The sequence below is a fragment of the Eucalyptus grandis genome, chromosome 3 (genome assembly GCF_016545825.1).
Source record: "Eucalyptus grandis isolate ANBG69807.140 chromosome 3, ASM1654582v1, whole genome shotgun sequence".
NCBI classification, from domain to species: domain Eukaryota; kingdom Viridiplantae; phylum Streptophyta; class Magnoliopsida; order Myrtales; family Myrtaceae; genus Eucalyptus; species Eucalyptus grandis.
The window spans coordinates 11,326,522-11,348,800 of NC_052614.1; the positions used below are offsets into that span (position 1 = coordinate 11,326,522).

Here is a 22,279-nt window from a genome sequence, read left to right on the forward strand (position 1 = left end):
GACAAATCGCGTCAGAAATTGCTAGCTTCTGAACGAGGCAAGGTCTGACTTTGATCCCGTTTAGGTTGTCCATCTGCTTAGCGTTTTTGGGCAGAAGGGCTGGAATTAGCCGTGCCAAATTTGCGATGAGCTAAGCCTCAGGCGAACTCCATGTCCATTTCTCTTTCTTGCACCTGACGGTTCACATGCCGACAGAGAAACCAACTTTGCACACGTGAACAAAGTTCAGGTACTAGAGAATTCGCAAGAAATCATTTTTATTGCAACTCAACCTCTAAGAGATTACACCGAGCAAGCATTGACCACGGCATATTAAGTCTCTCTAAGCGCACAAATAACTATATACAAACGGATTATTTAGATCTGCCAAATCAATGTATTACAGACAAACTTACGTGCTCATAGAATTATCGGCATTACTTTAACCGGTCCCTTTACCGAGGCCGACCAAGTCATTCTCGGCGCAGCAGCTTCGGTCATCTAGCAACTCTGTCGGCGGCTCTTCTTCTCTTTTGTCCTCGATCACGTCTTTGGGACTCCAGAAGCTAGGCTGGTTGGTTGAAGACAGGAGCCTCGCCCACATCCGATCCGTTATCACGACATTGTTCTGCTTCTCTGTAATTCTCTGGAGTAAGAAGAAACAACAGAGGATCAGGGTAAGGTGAAGGATTGCATGCGTTACTCGCACTGAAGGAAACCACGATTTGAATTCCAATGCGTATTCATTGACCATACGTACATAGAAAGGTATGTATGTCTGTCTTCCATTGACGAGTCCTGAAGTGAAGCCAGTGTAGCCCGCCATTGTTCCATGAACGCAACTTTGAGCGAGAAGCGTGCAGTACACATTGTCGGAGGCGATGCTTGGTATGGCGCGGATCATATACGTAGGGTCTGTCAAAACAAACATTTGATCACAGTTAGATCCTTCTGTTGCTTTCGCACATAGGCATACTACTACGATTGCACAGAACAAGATACTGACCTATGTATTTGAGGGTTATGCCCATCTTACCCCGCTGGGAAAAATGATCCTGCAGAAAGAAAAAGCGGGAAATGTGTTCGTCAAACCCGTTTTGGATTCAAGAAATTGGAGAGGAAAGAAGTCAAAATGCAAACTCAAACACTATGCCCACCTTAATCTTCTGGGAGATCCACAGGCCGACGTCTTGGAAGAGCTTGTTGCCAGAAGCATCCTTACCGTTATCCAGGGATTGGTTGCTCTGGGACATGAGCTCTTGTCCAGCTCCTTCGGCAATCACAATGACCATGTGCCCATTTTCCTTCAGTCGTTTCTCTATGTACTCAAAAAGCCCACCTGCGCCTTCAAGGTAAAAGGGCGACTCCGGAATCAAGCAACAGTCCACGTCGCGGCTTGCGAGAGTAGCGTACATCGCAATAAATCCTGGCGCAAAACCCATCTCTAAGTTTAATCACATGCTTGAAGAAAGATGCGAATCTCATGGACATTGAAGCAAGACAATGATGCAGTAAAGAATTGTGTCACAAATTCAAAATTAGCTGATTTATGCCGAATTCTTTGGCACATGATAATGCACTAACCAGAACTCAGACACACCAAAGAACAGATGACGACATATTAAAAGGAAAAGAATCAAAAAGGGAAACTCACCGCTGTTGCGGCCCATCAGCTTTACCACACCAATACCGTTCTCGACACTCTCAGCTTCAACATGGGCAGCATTGATAGCACGCTGAGCCTCCTCAACGGCAGTGTCAAAGCCAAAAGACTTGTCAATAACCTGCATCAGCCAAGGGCATATAAGTGAAACACCGTCCATTATCAAGTTTGAGTAGTTCAGATGGTAATGGTACATACTGGAATGTCATTATCGATGGTCTTGGGGATACCGGCCACCGCTACTTTCAGACCTCGCCGTCTAACTTCCTGCATCATTAATGAAATTGTACTGTGACTCAACTTCAACAAGAGAGATGCATGACATGTCACAAACAAAAACTTAACAGATCCTTTTTTCACCTCGAATATCAGAGATGCCCCTCTCTGAGTTCCATCACCGCCGATTATATAGACCTGAAATTCAGAAAGGTGTAAACATGACTTCCTGCAACTGAAAAGCCGGAATGGAGAGGAGTACATGCGGTGTCTCAGAAACTACATAAAGTTAACAAACAGCAAAGGTATGTAAATTTAAGAAATGTTGTTAAGACCTGGTTGATTCCCCTATCTTGGATGCTGTCAACTATCTTCTTCGTATCATGACCACCGCGCGATGTCCCGAGGATGGTTCCTCCACGTTTATGGATATCATTTACGATCTTTGGATCCAAAGGAACTGTATTTCGAGCATAGAAACCCTGTAGCCACCCTGCAGATTCGATATTTGATAAAACGATTACATTAGGTAATTCTGCAACATATCCCTAAATTTAGTTACGCAGCCAGAGATCTGAATATATTATCGACAAATTATCGAGTAGGCCCAAATGGAGTTCAAATGTAGAATCCAATAAATCGTCATGATTTCCTGTATCATTTCGGATCTTTTTGGAGTTAATGATAATGTCTTCATGAGTGGATTATGTGCACTTACGTTTATGCCAAGAACTCTCCTGACACCATACATATGGTACAGCCCGCAAACAATTTCCCTGATCACCGTGTTGAGGCCTGGACAGAGACCTCCACATGTAACAATACATGCTTGAACATCATCGGCCTCAAAATAAACCTGCATGGTATCGAATCATCCAATAGCATTAGTCAGTCATGAGCATTAGAGCACAGTATTTCTTCTGTTATGACAGAGCAGAAGAAAACTTATACCCGTTGACGCGGCCCTGCCCGTCGGAAATGTACTCCTCTTGGACTGTCCTTGTGGACGACAACCTGCAGAATTGAAGATAATGTCTTTGATGATAACAGATGCACTATTTCCTAGCAAATAATTGAAGCCGACGCCAGCAGAAAAACCAAATGTGTCGCAGAAGGGGCTAACCTTTTGGGGTACCGTGTCATCAACATGGACAAAGTACTGCCTGGTTAAGGAAAACATAACGTGTCAATAATAACAATCTTCAGCTCCCAACATAAAAACCTTTCGAATCAACAAGAACAAGGAACAACTTCTCCTGACTTACTTCACAACCGAATATGAAGGATTATCTTGTAGCGGATTAGAATAACTCTGCAAGACAACAAGATAACATATAGCAGATGAGAACACGATCAATTAACCACGAATGAACCTTCAAGATTCAAACTTGATGAATGCTTAACCAGTTTCAACGCTAGCAAACCAGAAGCCTACAGGACATTTTGAAGCTGCGGAACAGCACCGACAACTCCGAAAATGAAGCGATGGATCCAACACAGTCGATCGATCGGCAGCTTAATTATTGGAGGACAGCCCTCGTTACATTACTACACTTAACGTCATCAATTTGAAATAAACAAATTAAGCTAAGCTAAAGTCAAAATCTTTTCTTCCACTTGGAAAAAAAAAAAAAAAACCAAGAAGAAAATTTTGCCTCTGTTCCGTGAATCTTGGAAGCTCAGAAAGTTAAATTCATTCATACCCTTTTCGATTTTCTCCTATTCCGGACCATGAAAGAGCGAAATTGATCGATCAAACAGGCAAGTTTAACCAAGTTATCTACTAGAGAATTAGAGAGAGAGAGAAAGAGAGAGGTACAGGGAGATTGGGAAGGTAATCGGAGAAATGAGGGACGTCTTCAAGGATGTAACCGGCATCGCCCGTCACGATCTTCTTCTTCGCCATGTCCGAAACACCGGCCGATCCCCCGGCGGCGCTCAAGGACGACCCGACGCGCGGGGCGGCGGCGGCACCGTTGTTCTGCTTCCCGGGACCGGCGGCCGGGCGATCGCGGGGCTCCGGGGCGAGGGAGGACTTCACTGTAGGGACGGAAGGGAGAGCAGGGATCGAACCCATTCAAACGCAGGTACAGAAAGAGCTGATGAATAAAGTTGGGAAGTTTCGGTTTGCAGGGGAGGGATCACCGGAGGGGAGCATTTCTTATAGGGAAGATTCCGTTGACCCAGATGAAAATACCGGAGGATGCCGTCAAGTTCGCGTGCTGGTTTTCGCTCGTTTTCCTTGTCTCCCTCTCAGTGTGCGTCCTTGTCGCTGGAGAACTTTCTCTGTTTCTCGCTTTCTCGTACGTGAATCAGGAGGACGGAAAGCAACCAAAACCTGCGGCCGACGCCAGTTCCGCACGATTCACGGAGTTTCGGGGGAAGACAGGGAAGGGCAGGGGGTAAAAAAAAAGCCAGAAACTTCAAAGTGGAAGACTTTTGTTATTTTCTCCGATGACTTTTTCTTTTCTTTTCTTTTCTTTCTTTCTATTTATGGTGAATACTTACGTGCGGAAGGGGGCAGATTTTCTAACTGTTTTTTTTTTTTCGGGATTTTCACATGACCCTATGTATGCTAATTTATATCTGGTGGGAATTCGATATGCTCCTGTGACGTTCTAGAAAGATCCGGTAAACTCTTTCTTATCAATTCGCGGGTTTATGGTTGCGTTTGGTTCATTTGCAAGGGGTTTTTGAATTCAATGCAAATGCTGAAAATCCAAAGCTATTTTAAGAAAATACAAAGACCGTTTGGTAAATTTTACTTTGAAAAGCAATTTTGAGAGAAATGATGTTTAGTAAAAAACACATTTGCAAAGCCCCTTTGATGATTAATCTAAATATTTTAATTTTTATTTGTTTAAAATTTAAAAAATAATTTTTGCGACTTTTTTAATTTATATTTAACAATAATGTTAAAGATGTTGTGTAAATAATTTTATTAAAATTAAAATTTATTTGTTTGCTAAAAAACATCAAATAGAAAAAATTTACGTGTTCTCTTTCTCAATCACAAAATGAATACTTTCATTATAATAAAAACATGATAACATACCTATGCCCATCCAAACGCACCCTATGCCTAGCAAGTAGAAATAACTAGATTCTTTAAACATGTGAGTTGAGTCGAGTTTGGGTTAAGTTATATATGGTCCAACCTAAATAAATTAATTTAACCTAGTTAATTCATATTGTTAAAACACTTCCTTATTTAGTCCAATTTATTAAATACTTCCTTATTTAATATTAAAACTCACAACAAGAGAGGAGAGTACAGAATGAGTAAAGGTGAGAGAGACGGGAGAGAGAGAGTCATAAAAATGGATTGGGATTAAATAAGTTGAAATTCCATTTATGATTCATTTAATATTCATTGTGTTTAAACACATCTACAACTCGTTTATTAATATAAGCAAACCCATTTTAACTCATTCAACACTAATATGGGTTTAAAAAAATAGGATTATGACTTATTTTGATGGGTTTGGAAATAACGCATTCTCACAATATGTAGATTGATCCCCTAAGTTATTATTGAGTGTTCGATCATGATTCAATTATGTAAGTATCCATCTATAACCTGCTACGCTAATTGTAAAACCGATTTCATTAATTGGCCTATGCATACCTAATGCCGTGGATAAGATTGATAAACGTTTAGTTAAATCTAAGGTCCTATTCTAGTTGATGTGCTCAAGTCACTATCCTATTATAGAAATTGAGATGGGCTCCTTTTGCTATGTATAATTAATCAGCCTAGCAAATTAGCACCACGCGCAGACTTAATATTTAACAAAATTAGAAACTCACGTCACCATTTTTCTCATAAAAGATTCTAACTTTAATATTTAAAAATGTGATGAGGTCAACTCATACGCACGCCTGATTTCCACTAGAACCAAAGGGATTATTCAATGGAATTCCATCTTTTATTTTTCCAGGGACTGGGGTCAAAGAACTTGAGCGTGCGTTTTTTTTTTCTTTTGAAGCCAGAAAAGTGATGTTCGAAGTATAATAAACTATAAAAGGACAAAACAAATCCAAAATTAACTTTTCTACCCGTCCTTTTTTATGGTTTATTTGACGGGGTTTCTACTTGGGAAGGAAGTAAAACAATAGGCATCGAATGCTGTTTTTCGCACATCATTTCTAGATTTTATAATTTGATTCTAGTTCTTCTAATAATGTTCCAATTGCAAATTTATATCATATTGTTGACGAAAAAAATGACAAACTTTTGATTATAATTGATGAGTGACGGATTTAATCATTAATAGTAGAGTTTGTTGAACAACAAATATAATCAACGAAAAAGGCAATCAACAAGTTACCAAGAAAGCCATCAACAACAGGCAATCAACACAAAAATGTGACTGCTGTGTGGCTATATCTATTGTTGCTATTATTGCATTTTGTAATATCTTGTGGACAAGTGTTATTGTAACTTCTTATAATCACAAAAAGGATTAGGAACTTTCCAAATTCTATAACCACATGTAACTTTTGATCGTGGGCTATAAATAACTATATTGTACTATTTTAAAAGATCCTCAATCAATCAAACAATTAAGGGCGCGCATGATAAAAAATTTTCTCTGTTTCTCGGAATAGGTTTTGAACATAAATCCATTTGGTAACGTAATTTGATTTTTCTATTTCCAGAATAGATTTATATTCCAAAAATAGATTTGAAGAATAAACAAAAGCTAAATTTTTTAACTTAATTCATTTCTAGCCGTAAATCAATTTCCGTTCAGAAATTTTGTCATGCGAACCTAACCGTTCTCGTAAATTTATTTTTATCTTTACCTTCCTAAAATTTAAATGGTTGGTCACGATCGCCTCTGGCACTCATATCTTTAAATTTCTTATCATTTACTTCCCGTCTAAAATCAATAAAGGACCCTTTGCAACTTTTGTTGATTCATCCATTTTTTTAAAAGATATTTTATTGATACTTTTCGGTGAAACACATATTATAAAAATTGTCATTCTAAATCAAATTGTTTAATAAAACATGAAAGGGTGATGTATTTTTCCATTGAGTTTAATAATCATGACCATATTGAAGGGTAATATATTTTCACATCAAGTTAGATAGTGACCATATTGTACTTTCAAAAATGAAGTTTATTTAGACATTAGGATTATCAAATTCACCATTTTTTTTTCTTTATTTAGTGATTGTGTGGTGTCTGAGCTAGTTTTTGTGTATCTTGACTAGTCCATCTCTCCTGCCTATTTTAAGTTTGCAATCTCCTATATCGGCTTGGTACATTCAAAATTCTTTACTTCTCAAGTGCTTCTAAAAATATTTGAATCTAAAAACACAATAAGAGGAATAAAGTCTATCATCATCTAAATTCTCGTTGGTGTCAATCTTCAACTTGTTGCGTGAATTTACATAGTTGAACACATCTGTGAAAATAAACATTAATAAAATGCAAAAGTGACATGAATTGATAAGAGAGTCGGAATAAATTGACATGGAATGATCAACCGATACATAACATGTAAACATAAGGATCAATCCAATTCGCAATTTGAATTTGATGAATGGACAATAAACCAACGTTCTCAGTTTACCATATTCAAATCGCTTTGTAGCCAGTTATATGTATTTTTTTTTTTTTGAAATCCTAATATAAAATGCCGTAATATACTAATGGATTTTTGAATAATAAATATTAATCTGACACCTCCTAACCCGTGACGTCTCGACCAGAAAAAGGGGCAAAAAGAGGACAGCGAGAGGCTGTGAGAATTTGGGCGGCTGGTTCGGTCACGTCGTCGTCCGTTCGGACAGCGCGTGTCGAGCTGCCAATCGTTCGGCCGCCTTTCCGTTTGCGCGATTGCAGGACACAGGAGAAGATGTTGGATCTTGTCCTTTGTACTTTTCTGGTAATTAACGCGTCTCCGTCTCTGGCTACTGCTGTCTAAAATAGACTGCATATTTGATGAAACGACAACGATATTAGTTGACTGTTCAAAAAAAAGAAAAAAAGACAACGATATTAATTGGACTATCGCAATAGAAAAACTAGGAATATTCGGTTTTCGGATTGGATCCTTTCCATCCTAACAACGGAACCAGACCGATAGGGTTGGTTCTCGGGTTCTAGAATCGAGAATTGGACTAAAAGGCTTAGACCCGAACCCTGAGTTGGATTGATCTGATATAGGATTTTGGTAAGTTCCTTTTCTTTACTTTTTAAAAGAAATGAAATATTAAAATAAAATTGGTCAAGTCTAGTCTGGATGGTTTTGTTCTGCAGCTCAAATTGAGAATTAAATTAATTATTCTCGGTTTTAAAATTTTGGAATTAGGATTTGCCCAAAACTTGCCAATTTGGTTCGATTTTTCGAGTTGGTTTTGGGTCCGATGCACACCACTAAGAGAACTCCTTTGTTAGTGGAAGAACTTGTTAGAAAATATTTAGCTTGATTCTCTGAAAAATCCTCAACTTTAACTCCAGTTCTAATTATGTCCCATATTTTTTTGTTTGAAAAAAATCATATACTTTCACCATAGTCCAAAATTTATTCCAACATCCAAAAATTGCCACTAGTTTCTTTAAAGTTATCAACATCAAGGTTAGTCATCAAAATCCACGTATTAATCAATGCTTTTTACCTTCGTGGAAACAATGGCAGCTTCTCGATGTTGATGATTTTGAAAAAAATCGATGCCAACTTTTTGACATGGCTTTTTCTTTTTTTTTTTTTGAGCAAAACTTTTTGACATGGCTTGAGATGGTTACTTTTTTAGACAAAAAACAAGTTCAGGATAAAATTGAGATTAGACCTAAAGTTGAGGATTTTTAAGAAATTATAGTGGCAAAATTATAGGAAGTATAAATTTCAGGGACTTAAAAGTGATTTCTTTTTCCATGCATATGATGTTTGACAAGTAAAACCAACACCCTAGAAGCTATAGCCAGAAGGCTTACACCCTTTTATTTATTTATTGATTTATCTGTTTCACAAATAAGAAACTTGTTAAATATCATATTTTACATGGACCCCCGTAGTAGTACAATTAAGACAGTTTGCCATCAAGATTTGAGGTGAGCTGGTGGGCAATGAAATTGTTTATCCCAGTGTATATAATAAAACAGGTTAGGGTGATGTAATTTTCCATCGAGTCGAATAATTACTACCATATTGAAGAGTAATGTATTTTCAAATTGAGTTAAATAATGACTATATTGTACTTTCAAAATGGAGTTCATTTAGTCAAACTGTCTATATTTTCCTTGCGAATTAAAATTGTCAAATTTTCCTCCTCCTTTTCCCTTAATTTAGTGATTGGGCAATGTCCGAGCTAATTTTTGCCTATTTTGACTAGTCTATCTCTTTCGGCTATTTTAAGTGTGTGATCCCTTATATCAACTTGGTACATTTAGAATTTTACTTCTTGAGTGCTCCCAATAAGATTTGGACCTAAAATCACAATAAGAGGAATAGAGTCTTTTACAATCTAAATCCCCATTGGATCAATTTTAAGAATTTATCACATGAATATATATGGTTCGACACACCCATGAGAGTAGGCATTCAAAATTTCGAAAGTGACACGAATTAGTAAGAGAGTCTTAACAAATCAGCTTAGAATGTTTGACCGAAAGATAACATTATTTGGAATTTGATGCATGGACAAAAAAACCAGCAGTCTCAATTAGGGGTGTATAATGAAAACCGCCCGAACTGGAACCGGACCGGACCGAACCGACCGGTTTTGGGCGGTTCCCACGGTCAACGGTCCGGTTCCCGATTCCTAATCTTGGAACTAGCGGCCAGTTGGTTTGATTCCCGGTTCCAAGGTGGGAACCGTACCGACTAGACCAGACCGAATTTTTTTATATATAATTTATATACATATAATATATAAACACATATAATATATATATGAATATTATATATTAAACTTATTGCGATTGAAATTGAATTGAGATAACAACCTCTTATGTGGCTAATAGACCACAAAAGCTCTTGTTGTTACTCTTTATTTGTAGAGAAAACTTACTTGTTAGTTTCATAGAGATTATCTATAAAATCTAAGCCAAATACAACCTTTAATCACATTGTTCATGGATTTTATGCTTAAAATTAAACGTGAAACACATAAACTGTAATTGATATTCACGCAAGTAAAGTTTGAATATTTTGCACGTGAAAACATGCGTGAGTAATTTTATTATATTGCCCGGAAATCGAATTGGATTGATCGGTTGGAGCATGATCGTTCTTTAGTGAATGGTTGTTCTTTAGTGAAAAAGAAAGTGCCGATTATGTTGGACCGGACCGGAACCGATGGTTCAATCCGGTTCCGGTCCTAGGACCAAACAGTTCGGTTCACGGTTCCCGAAATTGGGAACCGATTCTCCCGGTCCGGTTCCCGATTCCACCTTGGAATCGGATTGAACCAGGAACCGATCACCCCTAATTTCGGTTCATCATATTTGAACCCCTTTGCACCCAATTATATGTATTCATTTTTAAATTTTAATATATAAAATATGGAATATACTAATGGATCTTTTAGTAATAAACAATAGTAATCCAACGCCTCGCAACCCGACGACCAGAAAAGAATGTGAAAATTGGTGGGGTCGGTCGGTCAAGTTAGCGTCCCGTTCGGACAGCGTGCGAAAAGCCGCCACATGTCCCACATGTTCGGCCGCCGTTTCGTTTGTGCGACTGCAGAAAACAGGAGAAGATGCTGGATTTGTGCTTTGTACTATTCTGGAATTAATGAAGCTTCGTCCTGGCTTCTGCTGTCTACAGGACTGCACATTTCATAATAATAATAATGATAATAGTTGAATCTTCGTAGCCGCAGAACTCCTTTATTTAATGGAAGAACTTTTTGATTCCCTTAAAAAGTCCTTAATTTTAGGTGCAATTATAATTTTGCCCCAACTTTTTTTTTTTTGACAAAAATCACAAAAAAATCCTAAAGTATGGTTAGCATTAGCACGGCACATTTATCCTTTTTTTTTTTTTTTGTGATATCAAAAAATTTCAAATTTATATCCATGTGACATATTTACTTTCAATGAAAACTGTTAAAAAAGTTGTACATGTGGATGTCATAAATCATCCACTCGGCTTAATTAAAATAAAGATGACGTTGTTTTAGTTAAAAAATATCTAATGGAACCTTGACACAAGATAAATGTATCGCATGGGTATAAATTTGAGATTTTTATGTTATAAAAGAAAATTTAAGATAGATGTGTCATAATGGACATAGTTTGAGAGAATTAAAAAAAAAGTCATAAATCTATTGTAATTATGCCTATTCAGTTATAACTTCTTCTTTTTTTTTTTGTCAATTCAGTTTATCCAATTAATATTGGCAAGTAGCACCGATCGTTTGATCAACATTAATGTTGACAATTTTCAATAATATTTTATTTTATTTTCATTTTTAATTTTTTTAATTTTTAATTTTTTTTTTTCTTCCTTTCTTTCTTCTTTGTTTCCCATTGTGATCAGTGAGCTATGGCTAGCAAGGGTCGCTAGAGCTCACCTAGATCTGGGTGAGGCCATGATTGCCAAAATTGGCCCATGGCCAACTTGCATTACTTCATTGGACTTACTCTTGGGCATAATCAAAGGTCGATAATTTATGCCTCACTATGTTTGCTCCCATTTTTTCCTATGCTATTGAACAATATGAGTGTCCTAGGTTTGTAGGGGTGACTAGCCTTGTCGGTTGTAGGCAAAGGCAACCATGTCCTCACTTGGCAATGTTGCCCTAGCCTAGATCTAGGCGAGGGCCATAGCCCTCACCGGCAGCTATTGAGGTCTTTGCAGCCCTTGCCTAATGGCTAGTGAGCTCCAACAAACCTTGCTAGCTGAAATGGCAAATAAAGAAGGAGTGAAGAAAGAAAAGGAAAGGGAAAAAGAAAAAGAAAGAAAAATAAAAATTCAAAAAATATTATCAAAAATTATTCACGTCAATGTTAGCTAGATGGTCGGTGTCTACATTAGCTTTGATTGGCCAAAATTGGCTAGATGAATTGAATTGACACAAATACAAAATGTTTATTATTAAATTGACAAAAAGAAAACGAAAATATTTAGAACAGAACTAACACAATTGTAATAGGTTTAATATTTTTTTTTAAAATAATTTTCCCGGCATAGTTTAGGATTTTTGATGTTATAAAAAATTTCAGAGTAAATGTATCATAATGAGCATAATTTGAGTTTTTTTGGTGGCTTGTTCCCTTTTTTGGTTTAAAAAAATCACAAACTTTCACTAAAGTCTCAAGTCTTGCCTTCGCATCCAAAAATTGTCACTAATTTTGTCAAAATTATGAACATCGGGGCTAGTTATAGGTTCATTATCATAACCTGCGTTTTCACAAATACTCTCACCTTTGTATGGAATAATAGTACCCTCATGATATTGGTGATTTTGAAGAAGCTAGCAACAATTTTTTGATGCGGACCAAATTTGGGATTAGAGATTCGGGGTGGAATTGAGATTACACCTAAAATTGAGGTGCTTTTTTTTTTTTTTTTTTTAAGGGATTTAGGCCGAATGAAATTGTTACCGTGGCAAAAAGTTGAACACAAAATGTTCAGGGACCAAAATGATAGGAAGTATAAATTTTAGGGACTTAAAATTAGAGTTCTTTTTCCCATACACATGATGTTGGACAGGTAAAACCAAAACCCTAGAAGCTAGAGCTAGAAAGGCTTACGCCCTTTTATTTACTTAGTGAATTATTCGTTTCATAAAGAGGGAAACTCTTCAAGTATTTAGAGCACATCATATTTCACATGAATTGGACCCCCCGTAATAGTACAAGTAGGACAGCTTGCCGTCAAGCTTCGAGGTGAGCTGGTGAGCGATGAATCCGCAGTAACGCTCCTCGTACGCCTCCAGGCACAGCTCCATGGCCTTCTTCAGCATGTGATCCTCTTGGTAGTAGGGTTGGCTGATGAATTCATCATAAGCCATCCACTGTAAAATGGTAAAATAAGCCAACCCTCGAACAGATTCTGTCAAAGTAGAGAAAATATATTTTTTGGAGTTTATGCATTGATTGAGTTGAATTGTATACCTTGGCGGCTTGGATCTCTCTGTCATCAATGGTGATGTCAGAGGACAGGGGCTTGAGCATGCACACGAACAGCAAATCTGACTTCTCGAAAGCCACCTGGTGGACGTGCCTTCCCACGCCAACCGAAGAAAAAGAGACAGAGAAACGGAGATGTGAATAAACAAATAGCTCGTTGTGAAGTTCCACGGCCGACAAGTCAAATCATCATGCTTGCAGATACACGTCAAAGGGTGTTCATTTCGGGTTATACCTGAAAGCAACCATTTCCAGGAAAGCCGTGTCGACCTGCGCGAGGAAACAGAGAAAACTGAACGAAGATTCGGAAACCATAAGAATTCATGACAGACTTTTTGAACAAGGAGAAAAACGAGGGCAGGAGGCTCAAATTGACCGTTGCTCGATCGGTTAGTCGGGTGCTCGTTTGGAAATCAATCGAGCCTCCAAATTTTCAAATCTCAATTGATGCAGCAAACCCATTTTTGATAGGATCTATCGATCTTCCGTGGTTAGTTGGTGTTGGAAATAGTGATTAATTTTCTAGAATTTCCTAGAGTTGCACTACAATCTAGAATTCTTTTTTGGATGGTTAAAAAATTTGTGGCTGAAAATTTCCTGCATGTAAGAGAAGTTTAAAGAAGTCTAGCATTCAAGAGAAGTCTAGAATCTTCTAAGGTGATGACTTACGTCTATAAATAGCCTTGTAGTTCATCATTTGAGGTGTGAGGTTTAGACCTCCACCGTGTGTGGAGGAGTAGAGTTAAGATGGTTTCTATGTTATGAAATACTCCTCTATTATATCAAAATATCTTGTACTATTCATTTTCATCAATTTGATAAATTATATCCTATGTTCTTTATCCTTCAATTATCCTATCTTGTCCCTTGTCCATCCTCTACAAACTATATCATACACTTACACACAACATCACTAATCAAAAACTATAATTAATACCAAAACCATGTTTCCGCACGCATACATCCAAAATTTTTAATAGTTGGTTTGGCAGATTTTCGCAGTCGGGTTTAGTAGGAGCTGATGTGGCAACTAGTTCGAACGTCAGCACGAGTCACAGGCCGACAAAGTTGACAGTTGCCATCAAAGAAAGGCTTAACTTTACTAAATTCACTTTTGTGAAGGTTTGATTGACCAACTTTTTTATCTTTAAGAGAGCTCCGCTGACCAAAGTCCTCAATCGTAGAGTTCATTTGAGCTTGTTGCTAAACGTTAATAAAAGTTAACTTGAACTTACCCCAGTTTCTTCCTTCACTTCTCTCACAGCTCCAGAGAATAAATCTTCAGCCTGAATAACAGAGACAATTCACTAAATATGGGCATATATTTCAAAGCTGTCAGAATTTTCATGTAGGCTTGCTGTAGAATCACCTTATTGATATAGCCAGTTGGTAACTTCCACACATCAGAACAGATGCAGGAACATTTTTCCTTTACCACGAGGACCTGCGTTGAGCTCAAAACAATGTGGCATATCAGTAGAAATAGTACGAACCAAGCAAAGGGTCACTAGAAAAAATGTGGCAGGATAGAATGTTACTATTGGTTAGCGAACCTCTCTTTTGTCATTGATCACGAACCCTCCGACACCGATTTGATGTGATGGACCAGCAGGAAGAAGGCAGGGCTCATCAGGGATCCAGTATGTTAGCACTAGGAATCCTGGTTCGGCATGGTGGTACTTGAAGCCTTCCTGTGACGCCAGAAACAGAAGATTTGGCCATTTTATAAAGTTTTCACATATCATTTGATCTGATGTGATCACATGAGTGCTGGGAGGATTCAGTTCTTGCCTGTATCGCAATGGGAACGAGGTCTGCTTGCTCTTCGAGTATTTTGAGCCATATTCCCCTCTTACCCTGCATTTCACACGATATCGATATTGCTGATTGCATTTTACGCTGGAGATGGAGTATGTGAATGGTGAGAAGTTGCCTTGAGCTGCTAATAATGTTCTTTCTTGAAACTCAGGTGCTTAATTTTTTTCCCTTATTACATTTTGGATCAACAAAGACTTAAGCAAGAGCTAGTAATGCTTTTCATGATCAAAGAAATGCATTTGAACCGTACAAGATTTCCTTTTTCTGTTTTTGCACATGCTTATACATGCTGGTGAGTAAAAAATTAGGCAGTTTGTTGCTCCGTGCAGACCTTCAATTTCCAGTCGGATAGGGAAGTTTTAAGGGCGGATGCAAAAGCATTTGCGCTCGAGGGTAAGCTCCAAGGATTGATGACAACCCCGCCATACTCGTCGTCCCAAGCACCAAGGACCTCCGGTCCCCAGCTAGGTGCTGATATATCCGGAGATACCACCTGAATTCCGTTCCTTCTGATTACATTGTTGCCCGTTGAGAACATCAAATTCAAAGTTTTCAGAGGAGATGTCTTCCATGGCAAATCTGAATGAAAGGGAGAAAAAAATAGAACTGTTTGTTACATCTACTAAATTGTTAACGTAATTGGAGACTTTGTTGTTGGGACATAACTCACCTCTTGATGAATCAAACAGAGTGAATTTTTCTGTTTGCGAAACTCTCTGCTCCTTCAAAAGTTCGTGGTGGCAAAATCCAAGAAAGTTCCTGCCAAGTACTGCTGCCAAAACCATCTTTCTCCTTGAACGAACTTTGAAGAATTTTTCATTCCTCTGCTGATGTTATATAGCGCTTACTACATCAAGCAGTTGGGAATAGAATCCATCGGGGCAAGTTGGAGAAGATGGCAATTCGGGTGCTGGGAATTAATTGCGTCACTGAGTCTAAAATCTTGAAATCCGCATCTTGTTTCTGACAAAATTCAAACTGAAAGACCAGAGCTTATTCCCTCTCTGTAACATACTGAAATGAAAAAATTTAAATGGGACAACTACCGTATCCACTAGTTCACCGATCCTCCTTATTTGATTCCAAAATGTGCATGGATATCTTGGCAAATGCTAGGCTCAGTTAGGACTCGATCTGCTCAACAACAATCGTGAGATTCTCGCATTGTTTCATTATCCTGGAGGAATGTCCATAGGGTACTTATTCCCTCCCAAGATGCTTATGATATGTGATGGCTTCTCACCTACTTACATCACTCGTGAATCTGTTCTTATTCCTTGATCATATTCTCCATGGCAGGGTGGTCCATCGGATTTGTTTGTCTCAAGTACCTTTGATCAATATTACCGTGATAGACAGGTGTGCGTGTTTGCAGCTAGTCCACAAATATAGCTGTTGTTTAGGAATTGACAGAGCGACATTTTTGTCTTTGGAGCAGGCACAGAAGGAATAAGGATATGGTGTCAAATGCAGAGACACATGGTCTTCTGGACAAACAATCAGTTGTCAAAGACTAGAACTCTTGCACGTGTCAAACTCTTGACGCTCCCTCTTTGATCATATTGCTCATATTTTCTTATCATTATCACGTGACCAGCTGGATTTGTGCATGATGTGAACTGTCAACAATTAGACTCTCGAATGCAGAAAATGGTTTAACATCTCCAGGGACAAGAGGGGAAAACGGGGAAGTTTGATCTCCTATGGACATCATTGCCAATTACTTCTTAGGCATATACAGCTTATATTCTGCACCATTCACTAACAGTTTAAGCATTTAGAATAAACATCAGCCCATTTGACTTTATCTTGATATCCTTTTGAGTTCGATTCCTTGTACCCATTTACAAATTCATGGGTTATCATGAACTTCCCATCCAGAGTGGAGTTCTAATGAATGTTATACCACAGATGTATTATTGGGGAAAGAAAACAATAAAGGAAGAGAAAAACAATTCTTCCCAGTCTTCTTCACCAGAGACATCTCTCACTTTGAATACAATTCCAATGATCCTCAGAGTTGAAAAGCATTGGGTCCGGATTTGCATAAGCGGCTTCGAGACTTATTAGGGCTCTTAACTCCTTTAAGATCAGTCATTACTGAGCGTTGTAACAGGAAACAGAGGTTGATTAGGTGGTCCATGTTGTTGTACTGATCATTGTTTTCATGGACTAGACTTGTTTGCGAAGTCGAGTCGCACTATAACTTAACGGACTTAGATTCGTGCTCCTATCTGCATTGCACTGTATGGTCATTGAGGAAGGTTAGGCATAGACGACGCAAGAGTTCAAGGTGCTCGTACTGCGAATTTAAGGCAAATGTGGGGAAGCAAGCCCCAGGCTGTCATCGATGTGATTTAACATTTGCAGGCATTCACCTGCCACATCCATTGCCAGATTAAGTAGAACCCGTCAAGACCAAGATTAAATGTTTCGAAAGATGGAGCTTCTTCGAAAGTTTCTTTTGCTTTTTCTGGAAAGACAATCGAACAGTTGACAGTTTCCCTTTTGTTCGTAGCTCCATCGATGGGACACGGATATCCTTTGGTGCTCCCCATCTTCTGGAACAGATGCTTCTTCGGGAAGTGGAGGCCACTGGAGGCGAAATGACTGCTTCTTTGGAACCCTTATATCACCGCAGGTCATTTGTGCTCTTTTCTGCTGATTTACGAACTGCCCAAGATGCAGTGACGGCTTTTTCATAATTTCCAAATTCAACAGTCGCCTTGTCTGGCGAGCATAGAATGTAGTGATGTAATTCTCGTTAGATGAACTTCAAATGACTGTTTTAGAGCTTAGTCCGAGCAACTCGACTGTAGTAAGATTGCAGATTACGATGGCTTTACTCGGGATCATTGCGAATCTACGAGATCTTATCATGTGGGGGATGCATGTCCTTTTGTGCACCTGTCTCCACTAAATGAATAGCTTATTTTCGCCATCCCTATGTTGGTAACTTGTCTTCACTCGCCCACGGTAATCTTTTAGACTGTAGAATGTCTCTTGATGGATACCTAATGATGATGATACTGCTGAGTGCAGCAAATTGCTGGCTTTGCTTTTTCTTTATTGTGCCGAGACTCGAGTAATGAGATCAGCGAGCACGCTCAGGACAGAGCCAAAAGGGAAAATAGCGACGCGTCAAAGCAGGTTGGTCGGACCATTTTGGGACGGGCCGGGCTCTGTGTTGTTGCAAGGGCCTTGGGAACGCTTCCTTATGCCCCTTCTGGTGCGTTCTCACCTCGTGGCATGAATAGAAAATGTCGGCTGCAGAGTTTAAACTCTGGCCCTCAATGCGGCGTTTCTTAGCCCGGATCGGTCCGGATCGGCGGGACTGGAGGTCACTGGTCAAGTCATTTGTCATTGGGGGACCGAGCTCCATGTCCACAATACCGCCCCTCGTGTTGTGTTTCTGTGTGCACTCATCACAAGACGAGGAAAGTGCCCGTGGTTTCCACCGTACTGGAGTATCAGGTACCGGACACATCCGTATGCATACTTCGGCGCGCAGCGCAGTTTCATCGCCGATCCCTCCAGAACGGAAGGCGTAAAGGGCAATTGTCAATCACGGGACAGGTTCAATGGATAGAGACGAGACGAGACAATGGAGTGACTTGGAAGCAAGCAAAGGGCTTCTTGCATTAGATGAACCACCCTAACAACACGATGCATCGTCTTAGCAGTCAAATCCAAACCATCTCCCTCTCTCTCTGTCTCTCTCTCTCTCTTCCCCATAGGTAGGAAATTGCCTGAGATTAGATTTATCTTGTAATCCAAGACATTTTGACATGTTAGGCGACGAGGTACGATGGATGGATCATGTCCTTCTCCTGCCTTTTTTCACTTTCGTGACTTCACCGACAGTTGTTCCAACACTAGTTGAGCCCAAGAAAGAGTTTCATTTACCAAGAAACTCTCCCTATTCTTCACTTTTTCTCCCCCCTCCTTTCCCAACCGACGAAGGTACCTGACATAAGCTATATAACTCTCCTCTGTAGCAATCACAATCACGAAACCGAGGTTCTTGATCTTTGTAAGGTGTTTAGCAAGTGCTCCAAAGTTAAAAAAAAAAGCTGTACCACTCGAGGAAAAATCCGTTTTATTTGCGAGAAATAGCTTGTATTGACGAGAGAAGACGTCGACAAATGAAAATATTAGTGTAATTGACATTTAGTACCCAGTCAGACATCTGTTGTAGGCCGAATAAATTGGAATTTTTTCTTTTGGGGGAGAATATTTCAAATGATATTCTATTACAGATGGTCAAAAAGGCTCTTGGCAGCAGCCTTCACATGCTGCCGTAGAATAAATTTGGCTTATATTAACGGCGGGGAGGTTTTTGCCTTGCTTCTTTCTTTTTTATTTTTTGATTCTTTTGACTGGCTAAAGTATATTACCTTAATGCCATATATGTGTTGTCTACTGTATATGAAATTGAATATGATCAATGTCAACATTAAATTGAATTTTACAAAATCACAAAATATTTGTCTTACATTATTGATTGATGTTCAACCAACAATTTCAACATGTACCTGAATTTCAGAATAAGAAGAAATAGACCGTGATAAGAATTCTACTAATAGCAATTGAATAATAATTACGAGAGTCATTTTATAGTAGTATTTTTTTAGTGACTGTAGTTTTAATCTTATATTTCGACATTGATTTTCTTAAGTTTTATTTAAATAGACTTACAAGGAAAATAACCGTTTCACCCGTTCAAAAGTGTGATGATTGATGAGAAAAAATAAATTAAATGTGAATGGCTTTTCTTGTTAATATTAATGTACTTTATAAATGAAGTGAATGTAATTTCGATTGAATTAGATTTATATTGCATTACTATATTTTATGTTTCCAGATTGATTTATTTGGATAACTGACTCAAACCATTCCAAAAATTGGATCTCCTATCGAATTGATTTTAATTTGTTTTTGAGTGATTCATATTTTAATTAGAAGATCCAATCTATTTACATACATATAATAAACATATTGACAAAAAAATTAAATAGCATAACATATTATAAACGAGTTTAAGTAAAATATATCATTTCAAAACTATTATTATATTCTATTATTTGGATTATAGCTAAATTTGATAGTCTTTCCAAAGGGAAAGGAAGAAGCACATTAACTCGCAGTGGCTGCTTAACACTTATTGCCAATTTCATGCAATTTTGAATGTCCTTTACGCAAATTTAGCAACTTGCTTTAGTTGTGGATTGTAGCTTCGAGATGGTTTCCAAATGCCTTACAAAATCTGTAGTGTCCTTTTCACAAATTAATTGCTGCGAAAAAAAAAAAAAAAAAAAACTGTACCAAAGAACTTCTCTGCATGTATTATTTGTTATGTCTAAAGTTTTGTTTGTTTCGTAAAAAATGCATTATTTGAAACATATTTCTTGAAAATGTTTGCTTTTTTTGCTTGAAAACATTAATCAATCAAAAAAGTTTTCATACAAATACAAACGATCATTTTTAAGAAAATATTTTTCAATTCATTAATTTTCCGTGAAATAATCAAACCTAAATATCTCCTTATTTTTATATTAATTTAAAATTTTCTGGTGTCAGTTAATAATTGGCTAATCTGGTGGTAGAATCCCTAATCGACTGCATCTCCGCTAATCATAATAACTTTTCCACATGATCCTGTGTCCTGAACCCCTAGTCTTGAGACGAATGATATGATTGTCTAAAATGATAAAAGAGTTTCGCATCAAGAAATCTGAGTTTCTCAACTTGATCTTTGTCCTCCTCTCTCTGTAAATATGCCCACAAAAAAAGTTTCGACTTACAGATACAATGGGTGTAAAAAAATATTCTTCTACTGTGAGATAGATTTCATGGCTGGCTTTGCTTTAGGGAATCAAAGTAACTAATCCCTAACTTTCTCTATTCCACACTTTATATTCTTAATTTTTAATATACCATATTCACTCGACACGTCAAGCTTTAGAAAAATCTAGACTTTACACTCGGATTATGAAGAGAGAGAGTATAGGAATTTGAAGAGAGAGTATAAAGAGTAGAATCGAAAAATCGCGGTAGAAGATTAAGAAGGGGTTATATTCTCCTTCATCCCCAATTGGAGGAGATCACCCATATATAAACTTAACGAAAAATATAAATGCGGGTATATTCATGTTTGCAAACCACTAATCGGAAGGCTGAATGGAGGAAGTTTCTTCCAATTAGAAATGGAGGAAAACATTCTTATAAAGCCGCGATAGATCGAAATCTGACGGTGAAAGTTGTCCCCGGGTCTAATTGGTCATCCAATTGCAATCCTTTCTCTAGGAAAAAAAAGTAAATATGGTCATATATTCTCATTGGAAAGAGCAATCATTTGTTGAAGACATCACATCATTGTGTTTTTATATGCTGGGAAACTATTTGCTTACATTTTCAAAAATTGCAATCAGAGCCTCTAATTTCCTGCACTAATTCTTTCCCAATAATTAGGAGGGGTCCTCGTTGATTTTTGGTTCATTTGATGCTGATCACATGCCCCCTTAATTATAATTAAATTGCTTCCTAGATAGCTCCTGTGCAGTGCAGGATGTTCAAAAACTTGTGCTAGTACTGCAAAATCTACATCCGAAAGAATTAATCGCGCTTTTGGTCCTCCTACTTCAAGAGCGTTCAATTTCCATCCCTGCTTTGTTTTGCTGTAATGTTAATCTTTTATACTATTCTTTGGCCAAAAAATTAAAATTTTCCATTGCATTTGCATAGGAATGCCGGTCAACATCTGCTGCCTTTGATATGCAGAAATTTGGTAAAATCAACTTTGACCATCGTATCAAGTTAAAAGGCCACTTACGATGGTATTCTTCTCATGCAGATTAGAGGCACTGATGCAACATTTCTTCTGGTTCTGTTGGTGGCAAGAAATCCATATCGCATTGACTTGAGGACTCGTTCATGTAGCGGCAAGACATTGTCAATTTGACCATCAACCTCGACTAACTGCTAATTAGAGTAAATAGAAAAGGTCTTCTGAGTTAGCGTATTTTCAAAAAGTTGATAATGTTGATTGTAGAAACTTGTACCCATAGGAGTCCGAAATGCTGATATGACATTTCCCATTTAGTTTTCACACGTAAAGGATCGATGAAAGCCCTTGAAACATCAGCAAAAGATAGAATGAGAATTGATAGTCCTAATTTCTATGTTTAGGGGCCGGCGCTAACTTGGCCAAGTCGATCGAACTCAGATGTGAAGCTCGACGAAAGATTTCAATCATCGCCGAGGAATGTATAGTGCAATGATTAAGATTATCACTAGATAAACACTATGCACTGAATTAACACACGGCTCAGTTAACCATCCTGGACCAAGGCACATCACATCAATATCAAGACTCCCTCTCACCACAGTCAACCATCCGTATTCTTTTCAGACGTAATAACCAATTATGATCCCTAAAGACAGAATAAACCAAGTAACTAAGCTCATAATTAGGAAAAATCTCAAACCCTTTAAAAGAAAAAGAGAG

The 22,279-nt window shown here is 38.0% G+C and overlaps 2 protein-coding genes across 2 annotated transcripts; both read right to left on the reverse strand.

The window, feature by feature from the left end:
* Positions 1-254: 254 nt before the first annotated feature.
* LOC104436541 (ATP-dependent 6-phosphofructokinase 3) lies at positions 255-4,255 on the reverse strand. The gene is given in 15 exon segments (XM_039310200.1): positions 255-625; positions 740-894; positions 986-1,034; positions 1,137-1,405; positions 1,634-1,763; positions 1,841-1,909; positions 2,003-2,056; positions 2,194-2,342; positions 2,345-2,351; positions 2,577-2,714; positions 2,810-2,872; positions 2,982-3,021; positions 3,124-3,170; positions 3,678-3,898; positions 4,004-4,255. Coding segments are annotated over 15 exon segments (1,608 nt in total). The 5' UTR covers positions 4,017-4,255; the 3' UTR covers positions 255-421.
* Positions 4,256-12,466: 8,211 nt separating this feature from the next.
* Positions 12,467-15,706, reverse strand: LOC104436543 (nudix hydrolase 8). Its single transcript, XM_010049348.3, has 9 exons — positions 15,443-15,706; positions 15,104-15,351; positions 14,746-14,811; positions 14,508-14,645; positions 14,324-14,398; positions 14,190-14,240; positions 13,190-13,224; positions 12,940-13,048; positions 12,467-12,839 (listed from the first exon to the last, which is right to left on the reverse strand). The coding sequence occupies exons 1-9, from the start codon at positions 15,555-15,557 to the stop codon at positions 12,645-12,647; spliced, it is 1,032 nt and encodes a 343-aa protein (XP_010047650.3). The 5' UTR covers positions 15,558-15,706; the 3' UTR covers positions 12,467-12,644.
* Between the last annotated feature and the right edge of the window lie 6,573 nt (positions 15,707-22,279).

Bases quoted from the DNA above. Each gene is read 5' to 3' on its own strand.
- LOC104436543 (XM_010049348.3), bottom strand. From the start codon at position 15,557: ATGGTTTTGGCAGCAGTACTTGGCAGGAACTTTCTTGGATTTTGCCAC. The intron at 15,352-15,442 runs GTGAGTTATGTC...CCTTTCATTCAG, and splicing joins TCTGTTTGATTCATCAAGAG to ATTTGCCATGGAAGACATCT. The intron at 12,840-12,939 runs GTATACAATTCA...ACCATTTTACAG, and splicing joins GAGAGATCCAAGCCGCCAAG to TGGATGGCTTATGATGAATT.